The sequence below is a fragment of the Chlorocebus sabaeus genome, chromosome 18 (genome assembly GCF_047675955.1).
Source record: "Chlorocebus sabaeus isolate Y175 chromosome 18, mChlSab1.0.hap1, whole genome shotgun sequence".
NCBI classification, from domain to species: Eukaryota; Metazoa; Chordata; class Mammalia; order Primates; family Cercopithecidae; genus Chlorocebus; species Chlorocebus sabaeus.
Window position 1 is genome coordinate 61,196,092 of NC_132921.1, and position 12,112 is coordinate 61,208,203.

Here is a 12,112-nt window from a genome sequence, read left to right on the forward strand (position 1 = left end):
TACTAAAAATACAAAAAATTAGCCAGGCGTCATGGCATACGCCTGTAATTCCAGCTACTTGGGAGGCTGAGGCAGGAGAATCACTTGAACTGGGGAGGTGGAGGTTGCAGGGAGCCAAGATCACACCACTGCACTCCAGCTTGAGCAAGAGTGAGACTCTGTCTCAATTTTTAAAAAAAGGGTAAATATGCTGGGCATGATAGCTCATGCCTATAATCCCAGCACTTCAGGAGTCCGAGGTGGGTTGATCACGAGGTCAGGAGTTCGAGACCAGCCTGGCCAATATGGTGACACCTGTCTCCACTAAAATACAAAAATTAGCCAGGCGTGGCGCGTGCCTGTGGTCCCAGCTACTCGGGAGGGTGAGGCAGAAGAATCACTTGAACCCGGGTTGCAGAGGTTGCAGTGAGCCGAGACCGTGCCATTGCACTCCAGCCAGGGATCTTTACTATTTTTCAAGTCCTAACGCAAGATCTATCTACCTTTTATGAAGCCTTTCTTAATCAATTTTGCCTATCCTGACCTCATAGGGTTTTATTGTCTATACCACTCCTTGGACATTGAATCTTATACTGTCTTGTTTTATTACTTCTGTTGTAGTCATTCAACTGAAAATGTGCGTATCTTTTCAATCTAACTAGATTGTACCCTCCTTGAGGCCAGGAACCTTATGTTGATATTTTGTTTCTCTACTACAGGCTCTAACTCAATCTTCAGTAAATATTATTGAATGAATAAATGAGTTATTCCAATGTTAATATTCATGTAAAGTTCTTAGAACGTGATCTGGCACATAGTAAACACTAGTAAACACTATCTGTTGTTATAGATAATAAATATATAGAAAATAAATAAATAGATAAAAATTACAATTTATTACCTGAAATCAGAATCATATGACTAGCTGATCCCTGAATGTTCCTCTCATTCTATGCTTTGCTGATTATCATTTCTATTGTTACACTCAAAGATTTGGGGAATCTTAGAACTGAAATATTTCAGATTGCCTGATAAAATTACAGATATGGAAACTAGGCCTAGACAGGTACTCAAAACCCATGTAAGTTTCGTTGCTTTTCTTAGGTGCCCAAGCTCAGAGTCTGCTACTTTTTTTGTTGTTTTTGTTCTTTGAGACAGGCTCTCCTTCTGTCACCCAGGCCGGAGGGCAATGGTGTGATCACAGCACTGCAACCTTGACCTCCAGGGTTCAAGCCTGAGCAGATTCGAGGCTCTCTGGTCCATCTCACTGTGACAGTGGTTCTCATCCTAGGGGCAGTTTTTCCCCCAGGGAACATTTGGCAATGTCTGGAAACATTTTTGGTTGTTATGCTTGGGGCATGTGCTACTGGCATCTAGTTGGTAGAGGCCAGAGATGCTGCTGAGTATCCTATAATGCACAGGACAGCACTGCTACAAATAATTATTTGGGCCGAAATGTCCATAGTACTAAAGACTGAGAAACTCTGTGCTATAGGTAGTCTTTTCCTTTTATTTAACCTTCATTAGAGGGCAGCCACCTGCTTCCCTGGTTAATGGGTTATCTTGTCACAGAAAGTTCTTCTTACCAGATTTGTTCTTTATTTGATATTTCTTTTCTTTATATGTTGAGGAAAAAATGTATATAGTTCAAATATGTAGGAAAAATAAGCTTTGCAGAACAATTTCCCTCATATACATGCCCTTTAGAATTGTTTGAGGTAACTGTAAAAATTAATTGGAGATAGCTGTTACAGAAGCTTAACAGAGGTAGCCAGGTGTGGTGGCTCACGCCTGTAATCCCAGCACTTTGGGAGGCCGAGGCAGGTGGATCATGACATCAGGAGATCAAGACCATCCTGGCTAACACGGTGAAACCCCCTCTCTACTAAAAAATACAAAAAAGCAGCTGGATGTGGTGGCGGGCACCTGTAGTCCCAGCTACTCTGGAGGCTGAGGCAGGAGAATGGCTTGAACCCGGGAGGCGGAGCTTGCAGTGAGCTGAGATTGCGCCACTGCACTCCAGCCGGGGTGACAGAGCAAGACTCTGTCTCAAAAACAAAACAAAAACATGCATGTGCACGTGTCTTTATAGCAGCATGATTTATAATCCTTTGGGTATATACCCAGTAATGGGATGGCTGGGTCAAATGGTATTTCTAGTTCTAGATCCATTGCGGCACTATTCATAATAGCAAAGACTTGGAACCAACCCAAATGTCCATCAGTGACAGACTGGATTAAGAAAATGTGGCACATATACACCATGGAATACTATGCAGCCATAAAAAAGGATAAGTTCATGTCCTTTGTAGGGACATGGATGCAGCTGGAAACCATCATTCTCAGCAAACTATTGCAAGAACAGAAAACCAAACACCGTGTGTTCTCACTCATAGGTGGGAATTGAACAATGAGATCACTTGGACACAGGAAGGGGAACATCACATACCGGGGCCTGTTGTGGGGTTGGGGGAGGGGGGAAGGATAGCATTAGGAGATATACCTAATGTAAATGACGAGTTAATGGGTGCAGCACACCAACATGGCACATGTATACATATGTAACAAACCTGCGTTGTGCACATGTACCCTAGAACATAAAGTATAATAAAATTAAAAATTAAAAAAAAAAAAAAAAAAAAAAAAAACAGAGGCTGGGCACAGTGGCTCATACCTGTAATCCCAGAACTTTAGGAGGCTGAGACAGGAGGATTGTTTTGAGCTCACGAGTTCGAGACCAGCCTGGGCAACATAGGGAGACCCCATCTCGACAAAAAAATTTAAAAATTAGCCAGGCATGGTGGCGTGCGCCTGTAGTCCTAGCTACTCAGGAGGCTGAGAATCACATGAACCTAGGAGGTTGAGGCTGCAGTGAGCCATGATTGTGCCACTGCACTCCAGCCTGGACAACAGTGAGACCTTATCTCTAAAGAAAAAAAAAAGAAGAGATTAACAGACCTCTCAATGCCTTAGGAATAGTACTTTGACAGCCAACTCTTTTAGCTCAGTGTTCCCTGATGACTGTCAGGGTAGCAGAGGGGTTAAATGACAAGAGCTGGTTGCTCATTCCCAGCTGGAGTGGGAGAAAGGGCAGAATGGCAGCCTTCTTTCTAAAGGCTATCCTCTGTAGCTGCTTTGCTCCCTCATTCTTCCTTATCTCGCTGCCCCGTGTCCGAGGCTTGAAGTATACAATGATGACTGCTACTGATTGAACATTGTTAGGAACAAAGCCCTATGGAGTGGTCAGTACAATTCCTCCTCTAGCAAGAGCTACCAGAACTATGATCCACTTTCCAAAGTTGCCTGAAGGAAAGCACAAATATCCCAGTCTGCAGTTTAGAAGAAAATCCCAGATGTGTAGGCTGCTTTTTCATGAGTTTGCGGATCATCTTTTTCTTTCCCCTCACTAGTGCTCTTGCCTTCTCTCACTGGCAGTCACATGATGACATCTTGCTCCAGAAGCCATTTTAATCCTTATTTAATGTTTGTACTCTAAAGTGATTCTTTTCTGAATGACTGGGAGCTTCAAGTTTCAAGGTCATAATTAACTTTAGCACTGGTTCCTGTGTGATTTAGGTGCTTATGCAAGTAAGTACAAATGGCCAACTGAAATTTTATTTATATCAAGACATCTTGCCATTGGTTTTAACAAGAAAAGATAAAGGAGTCACTGAGCCTACTCTGACTTTTCTGAATGTATTTATAGTTTATTTAAGATTTCTCTGGCCGGGCGCAGTGATGCATGCCTATAATCCCAGCAATTGGGAGGCCAAGACAGGAGGATCGCTTGAGCCCAGGAGTTAGAGACCAACCTGGGCAACGTGGTGAGATCCTGTTTTTACAAGTAACTTTTAACAATCACCCAGGCTGGCTGGACACGGTGGCTCACGCCTGTAATCCCAACCCTTTGGGAGGCCGAGGGGAGACAGATCACTTGAGATTAGGAGTTCTAGAACAACCTGGCTAACATGGTGAAATCCCATCTCTACTAAAAGTACAAAAATTAGCTGGGCGTGGTGGCACACGCCTGTAATCCCAGCTACTCGGGAGGCTGAGGCAGGAGAATCACTTGAATCTGGGAGATGGAGGTTGCAGTGAGCCGAGATCATGCCACTGCACTCCAGCCTGGGTGACAGAGTGAGACTCTGTCTCAAAAAAAGAAAAAAAAAGAAAAAAATTAACTGGGCCATGGTAGTGTGCACCTGTGGTCCCAGCTACTCAGCAAGCTGAGGCAGGAGGATTGCCTGAGCATGAGAGGCTGAGGCTGCAGTGATCTGTGACTGCGCCACTGCATTCCAGCCTGAGTGACAGAGTGAGACCATGTCTCAAAAAAAAAAAGATTTCTCTTAGGTGAGTCAGTAAAATGTAGTATTTCTAGCTTTCGATCAAATAGGATTTCTGAGGTTTCTAAACATTTCTCTTCTTTCAACTGGGCCTAATAAAATTTTCTATATGACTTTTCAGTTGCAAGAAAATTCCTTTGCAAGAACATAGCCTGCATACCACATTAAATGAAGGTGGTGTGCCTTGAGATCTAACCTTCCTGAGAAGAGAGTCAGAGTTGTGTATGTTCTATACAGCAGTCGGTTCATCGGTGCTTAGAACCTGTACAGTGCTCTGCAGCACCCTGCAAGAAGAGATTTGGAATCTCAGATGGCCTTGATTGGTTGGATAGGTAATCAGACAAAAACAAAATGAATTTTAATTGTTATGAATATAGACCCACTAAATCAGTGAGGACCTGTGTAGACACAAATCAGGATTTTGTCTAAGGATGGTAAAAATACATATCGGGGGCTGTGGCTGCCTGAAAGTTAAATGAGAGTTAAATATTTTAAATACTAAATAACTTTTGAAACCAGCATGACGCTACAACTACCATTATTACTAATAGCTAACTTTCACCGAGTACTTACTTCAGCCAACATTGACCTAAACCCTTTGCATTGATCTGAGCCCATTTACCCAGCAGGTGCAAACAGGATCAGAGAAAGCGCAAGATCATCTTTCCTCCCTAGGTCAACTGAACAGTAAGCAGTAGCATAACGGGGCCCATCCCACCAGCTCAGGTGCCAGGCTGTTTGCAGCTCTACCTGTGATGTTTATACCTTATGTAAAATTCTGGCGTCCGTGTTTTCTGAGCCTTAAGGAAACAAGAGCTATTTCTTAGGATATAAATAGATACGTGTGAATGTTACAAATGCAATGGGTAGAAGATATATATTTTTTCTTTGTTTAAAGCAAAAACATGGCCAGGCACAGTAGCTCATGCCTGTAATCCCAACACTTCGGGAGGCGGAGGTAGGTAGATCACTTGAGGTCAGGAGTTCAAGACCAGCCTGGTCAACATAGTGAAACCCCATCTCTACTAAAAATACAGAAAAACTAGCCAGGCATGGTGGCAGGCACCTGTAATCCCAACCACTAAGGAGGCTGAGGCAGGAGAATCGCTTCAACCCCAGGAGGCGGAGGTTATAGTGAGCCAAAATCACGCCATTGCACTCCAGCCTGGGTGACAAGAGCGAGACTCCATCTCAAAAAAAAAAGCAAAAACATTTAAATTTGACTTGTATTTAGAATTGTTTTAAAAACACTTATTGGAGGTCCACATATGTGCATAGGAAGAAATATTCTAATCTTGGTAGGAAACTTTAACATCACTTTAGCATACAATTTTCTAATTTGAACCCACATGTGGAATTTAGAGACCTGGAATTTTATTTTAGCACATTTAGATGAAATTGTCAAACATTATACCTGTAAGACAGATTTTTAAAATCTTTTAGTGCCGTAAATCAGTGTCAGTAAGATTACTTTAATATTATATCATGAGCAAGAATCATGTGTAGAAATAACAAAAATTGCTTTCCTGGTTTTTAGATGTGTGGTTTTTAACAACAGAGGAGTGGCGGGGGAGAATCTCTTGGTAAGTAAATTTAAAAGACAACAGTCTTAACTTTTTAAAGAATCATTTATAGTTTTATAACAAAAAAGCATATTCTTTTTATTTAAAATAACTCTTTGTTTACATAAGCAATACAAATTTATCATACAAAAATACAGATGTGGAAAAAAAGGAAATTTACAAGACCCATAATTATATAACCAGGGAAATTCCCTTAGTCTGTGTTCATTCAGATTTCATATATAAATAGAATTTATGTAATATATTTCTATTTTTATAAAATTTAAGATTCTATTTTGTAACTAAACTTTTGTATTTACTGCATTTTAACATCAATAGTTATTTACCTACATCATTTTTTTTCTACCCTCTCAACCCAGCTTTTCCTGACTCTGGGAAGAACTGGGAAGAGAAGGCCTCATTTTTAGTGCAAAACACATTTTCTTTAAAAATTAACCAATGCAAAACAAATTAACTAATACAGTGATTTTTTTTTTCCACTTACGAAATTTACATTTGTTATGAAACAATTTTGTATGTTATATTTGTGTTTTGCCAGCTTAAGTTTACATGGTGGAAATGTTATTGAAACCTTTTAAAATTTATACCAGGTCTTTTTTCCCCCCGTCTAATTCTGAGGTTTTGCTAGGATAGATCTTTCACCTCTTAGAAAATCACTCTAACTGATATTTAAATCTGTGAGTTGGAATGGGAAATATTCCACTCGCTAAAATTTTCTTCAGCTTTTCAACTTTTTACAATCTCAGCAGGTCAAAGGCAATTCTACTAGGATTGAAAGAAACATTTTGGGGGTCATTGATAGAGAATGACATTAAGACTATAAATAATTAAGTCATGCTAGAAATAAAAATTTACAGTCAGGTCACAAATGTCAACACTTTATAAGAACTTGGGAAGAAAAAACCTCTTGTACTTTGCTTTACAGTGACTTAGGCACTGGAGGAAATGAAGATCAATACGATTTCGAAAGCAAAAGTAACAGTGTTATGGTCTCACTCAAGTGCCTTGTAATAAATAGTTTGATGTGAAGGTTCACATTTCCTCATTCAGTCCAGCCCTTTAGGAACCTCGTAGACAGATAGTACTCTAAGGGGGAAAGATTTGAATGTGTCACTGTGGCCCTGGCCCAGGCAAATCATTTTGAACAGCTCCTGTCTGCTGTGCATTCTTCTAGGACACAAAGCGGGGGAAGACATGGTCTGAGGCTCTCAAGGAAATAATGTGCTGCAAAGCCGAGCTCGTTAGTTCTTTATGAAGTGAGGGACAAAGATCTGTTCATTCAGCAAAGCCGTGGTGTGTGCCTGTTAAATAAGACACTGTGCAAGGCAATAGGGTAAAGATATACATATTAATGAGACACAGCCCTGATCTTTGGGCGCTCAAACTTTAGTTGTGGGAGAGAGAGTCAAGTCCATAAAAATATACACAGTGCTAAGTGTAACAGTAGCCTTTGTTAAGGCTACAGAGCACAAAGGGAAAGAGTAACAAAGCGCCTTGGGGAGGTGGGAGAACTTAGAGAGGAGGTAGCATTCTGAGTTGGATCTTGAAGGCTGTGATATTGAACCTCCAAAGGGGAGAGAGAGGCTCTCTCAGCGCAAAGACCAAGGTATTATAAAGTGCATGCAATAGCAACTACTTACTATGGCTGGATGATGATGATAATTTTATCTAATATTTATGTAATCTGTAGAATGTATCAGTTATGTCTTTTCCTATTTAATCTTCAGAAATAGAAACAGCCCAATGATTTAGGTAAGTATAGCCCCCATTATCCCCCATTTCCTTTTGGAGACAGGGTCTTGCCCTGTTGCCCAGGCTGGAGTGCAGTGGCACAATCACGGCTCACTGTAGCCTCGACCTCCTGGGCTCAAGTAATCCTTCCATCTCAGGTTCCCAAGTAGGTGGAACCAGAGGTGTGTGCCACCATGCCTGGCTGATTTTTTATTTATTTGTTTTTTGTTTGTTGTTGTTGTTGTTGTTTGTAGAGATGGGGTCTCACTCTGTTGCCCAGGCTGCTCTTAAACTCCTGGGCTCAAGCGATGCTCCCACAGTGCTGAGATTCCAGGTGTGAGCCATTGCACCTGGCCCTGTCCTGCGTTTTACAGATAAAGAAAACAAGACACTGGTAGGTTAGGAACTTACCCCTCCCAATCAATGGCAGAGCCAGGATTCAGACCCAGATGATCTAACTATGTGCTTATGTTCTTGACCATTATGCTTTATGCTTTCTTACTATTCTGGAAGTGGCAGGAATATTTCTAGAAGGGTAGGGCCAGATTTTGAAGAATCACATGTAGAATCCTAAGAAACCTGGTAGTGAATCATTGATATTTTGAAGCAAGGGCATAATTTGATCATGGTCATGTTTTAGAAAGAGAACCATGACAGTGGTGTGTAGGAAAGAAAGAGATGGAGGGGAAGGAGGCTGGAGGCTGGAGGCTGGACGCTGGAGCCTGGAAGGCCAGTTAGAAAGCAATTACTACAGACCTACATGGAGTTTGGAGTTTGAAAGCAGATGGAAGGGGAATAAAGAAGAAAGAACAAAAATGAGTAGTATTCATGGGGAAGAAAATAGTATTAGTTGTATTGTGGGAAGTAAAGATAAGGGAGTCAAAGGTAGTATTTCTAGCTTGGCTGGCTGATGGAAGATGCTGGTATTTCAAATAGGAAATTTAGGAGAATTTGTGAGATTGTGATGTAACAAAGATAACAGATTCCGTTTTAGATGATTAGGGTGCTTTTAGATCATCTCGGTGGAAATTTTTAGTAAGTTTGTGGATGTACTGGACTGGCTTTCAGGAGAAAATAGGCAAGCAAGAGAGAGACAGACTGAGATTATCAGTGTGCAGGTAGAAGCTCAAGAGTAGTTGAGATTAGTTAGGGCATGTGTAGAGTAAAAGGGGAGATTGATGGTTAGAAGCTTAAGAAACAACAGGCTGGGAGTGGTGGTTCACACCTGCAGTCCCAACACTTTGGGAGGCCCAGGTGGGAGGAACATTTAAGCCCAGAAGTTGAAGATCAGCCTGGGCAACATATTGAAACCCTGTCTCAAATATATATGTGTGTGTGTATATATATGATATATATAAAAAATATATTGTGTATATATATTATATATAAAAATATATTGTATATATTATATATTACATATAACATATATTCTATATATGATGTATTATATATAATATATTGTATATATTATAGATGTAAAATATATTGTGTATATATTATATATATTTTTTAAAAAGATAAAAGAAACAACAAATAGGAAGGAGGAGAGAAAAAGAGAAGGATGCTTTAAAAACATTCTCTCCTTAGCATTTAAAGTTAATTAGAAATTTACTTTGAAATAGTATAGCAACCCAGTAATTTTCAGCCCATAAGCTTTAATTGTATTTTTGAAAAACCTCCAAGAAGAATTCACTGAGTTCTAAGTAAGATAAGAGTAGCTGGGTCTCTGGAGTCTTACACAGTATGTCAGTTAAATTTTGATTAACTAGTACCCCCCAGCAAATATGTGTCTCAGAATAGCTAATAACACACTAAGCTGTTAAAGTTACAGTCTGGCAGGCAGCTTGGGTTTACGTAGCAGAAAGGACCTTGGACTCAGTAAGAAGTCCCAAGTTCAACTTCTGTTGTCACCACTAACCAGCTATAAGTGGTGAAGTACAAATCAAATAACCTTTCTGTTTCTCTTTTTCTTAACTGATATATAATAATGTGTACTTGCCACCTCACAAGGTTGTTTCAAGTTCACATGAAATAATAAACATGAGGCTGAGCACGGTAGCTCACACCTGTAATCCCAGCACTTTAGGAGGCTGAGGTGGGCAGATCACTTGAGGCCGGGAGTTCAAGATCAGCCTGGCCAATATGGTAAAACCCCGTCTCTCCTAAAAATACAAAAAATTGGCCGGGCGCGGTGGCTCAAGCCTGTGATCCCAGCACTTTGGGAGGCCAAGACGGGCGGATCACGAGGTCAGGAGATCGAGACCATCCTGGCTAACACGGTGAAACCCCGTCTCTACTAAAAAATACAAAAAACAAGTCGGGCGAGGTGGCGGGTGCCTGTAGTCCCAGCTACTCAGGAGGCCGAGGCAGGAGAATGGCGTAAACCTGGGAGGCGGAGCTTACAGTGAGCTGAGATCCGGCCACTGCACTCCAGCCTTGGCAACAGAGCGAGACTCCGTCTCAAAAAAAAAAAAAAGAAATACAAAAAATTAGCTGGGCATGGTGGCACATACCTGTAGTCCCAGCTACTTAGGAGGCTGAGGCATTTGAACCCAGGAGGTGGAGGTTGCAGTGAGCCAAGATGGCATCACTGCACTCCAGCCTGGGTGACAGAGCAAGACTCCATCTCAAAAACAAACAAACAAACAAAAAGAAACAGTAAACTTGAAATATCTTGTAAAATAAAACTTTTTAGGGCCAGGCACAGTGGCTCATGCCTGTAATCCCAGCACTTTGGGTGGCTGAGGCAGGCAGATCACTTGAGCCCAGGAGTTCAAGACCAGCCTGGCCAACATGGCGAAACCCCATCTCTATTAAATTAAAAAAATAATAAAAAACAAAAACAGGCGAGGCACCATGGCTCACGCTGTAATCCCAGCACTTTGGGAGGCCGAGGTGGGTGGATCATGAGGTCAGGAGTTTGAGACTGGTCTGGCCAACATGGCAAAATTCCGTCTCTACTAAAAATACAAAAATTAGCCAAGGCATGGTGGCACATCCCTGTAATCCCAGCTACTTGGAAGGCTGAGGCAGGAAAATCACTTGAACCCAGGAGGCAAAGGTTGCAGTGAGCCCAGATCATGCCACTGCACTCCAGCCTGGGCAACAGAGCGAGACTCTGTCTCAAAAAAATTTAATTAATTAAAATTAAAATTAAATAAAGTTTTTTATAACTCAAGGCATAATTGCTACTGTATTAACTCATTAGATCATTAGGGTATAAGAAGTATACATTTAATTAATTAGTTTACTTCCTTGAAATTCTTTTTTAAAGTACTTGTTCTAAAACGATATAATTATAATTACCTTTGGTCATTCTACATCCTTATTCTTTTTTGAGTTGGATCAAAAAATGAGATGTTAATATTATTAGAGTTAGCGTTGATATTTAGATCTCTTGATAATCCTGCTTCTGTCTTCAAGCTAAGAACAATTACTGTGTCATACTAGAGGAACCCTGATGTTTATTTATACCTCACCTTGTTCCAGAAAGAATTTAATGTAGCTCAGACCCAGAGTAAGCGAGACTTTAGGGTAGGCATAAAAAAGAACAAAAGATGAATCAGCAGAGATCAAACAGGAAGGAACTGTCTCTAACAGAAATTAGCTCACAGGAACTGGCAAAGGTGAAATGAAATTTAGGGTAAGCAGTTCTCCTAGGAGTGGAAATGTTAGAGATATACTTAGAATTTATAGCGATTACTATGGCTCCTACAAAGGAGAATAAGGAAGTGGAAATTTTCCACTGCCATTGTGTCCTCATTTCCAATTAGTTATTGTAGGATTGAGGGAAAGCCAAAGGCCTTTCTTACTAGGAAATGAGCATCCTAGGCCGGGCGCGGTGGCTCACGCCTGTAATCCCAGCACTTTGGGAGGCCGAGGCGGGCGGATCACAAGGTCAGGAGATCGAGACCATGGTGAAACCCCGTCTCTACTAAAAAATAGAAAAAAATTAGCCGGGCGCAGTGGCGGGCGCCTGTAGTCCCAGCTACTCGGGAGGCTGAGGTAGGAGAATGGCGTGAACCCGGGAGGCGGAGCTTGCAGTGAGCCGAGATTGCGCCACTGCACTCCAGCCTGGGCGACAGAGCGAGACTCCATCTCAAAAAAAAAAAAAAAAAAAAAAAGAAATGAGCATCCTGTACTAACCTTTTCTCCTTGGGTCTGTTTCCTACGGTAGACAGACACCCGAGTCTCAGTAGAGCAAACCTCAGATATCCCCGTCGGGTTCTAGGAGCCTTGGAATAGATGGGACTTTTTCTTCTGCCCTGCAGATTGGTTTTCAAGGATAGGAATCCAGGTTACCCACAAATTCCCTGATATTGTTGATTACTTTGTGAACGTGTTTAGGAATGGTAAGTTACAAATAACTTAGCCAAAATTTGTTGAAAGCTCTTTTTAGTTATAGGATCTATAACTAAAAGCTGTAAATTTAGTTGTACATCCTATAACTAATATTCAAAATAGGCAAATATGTAG

General features: G+C 41.1%; 1 protein-coding gene across 1 annotated transcript in view; it reads left to right on the top strand.

Annotated features, from left to right (window-relative positions):
• Positions 1-12,112, top strand: part of ABHD3 (abhydrolase domain containing 3, phospholipase) — a 45,996-nt gene that overhangs the window by 7,221 nt on the left and 26,663 nt on the right. Inside the window, exon 4 of the mRNA XM_037982452.2 lies at positions 5,860-5,905. Coding sequence (XP_037838380.1) covers positions 5,860-5,905 — 46 coding nt within the window. The remainder of the gene's footprint in view (positions 1-5,859; positions 5,906-12,112) is intronic.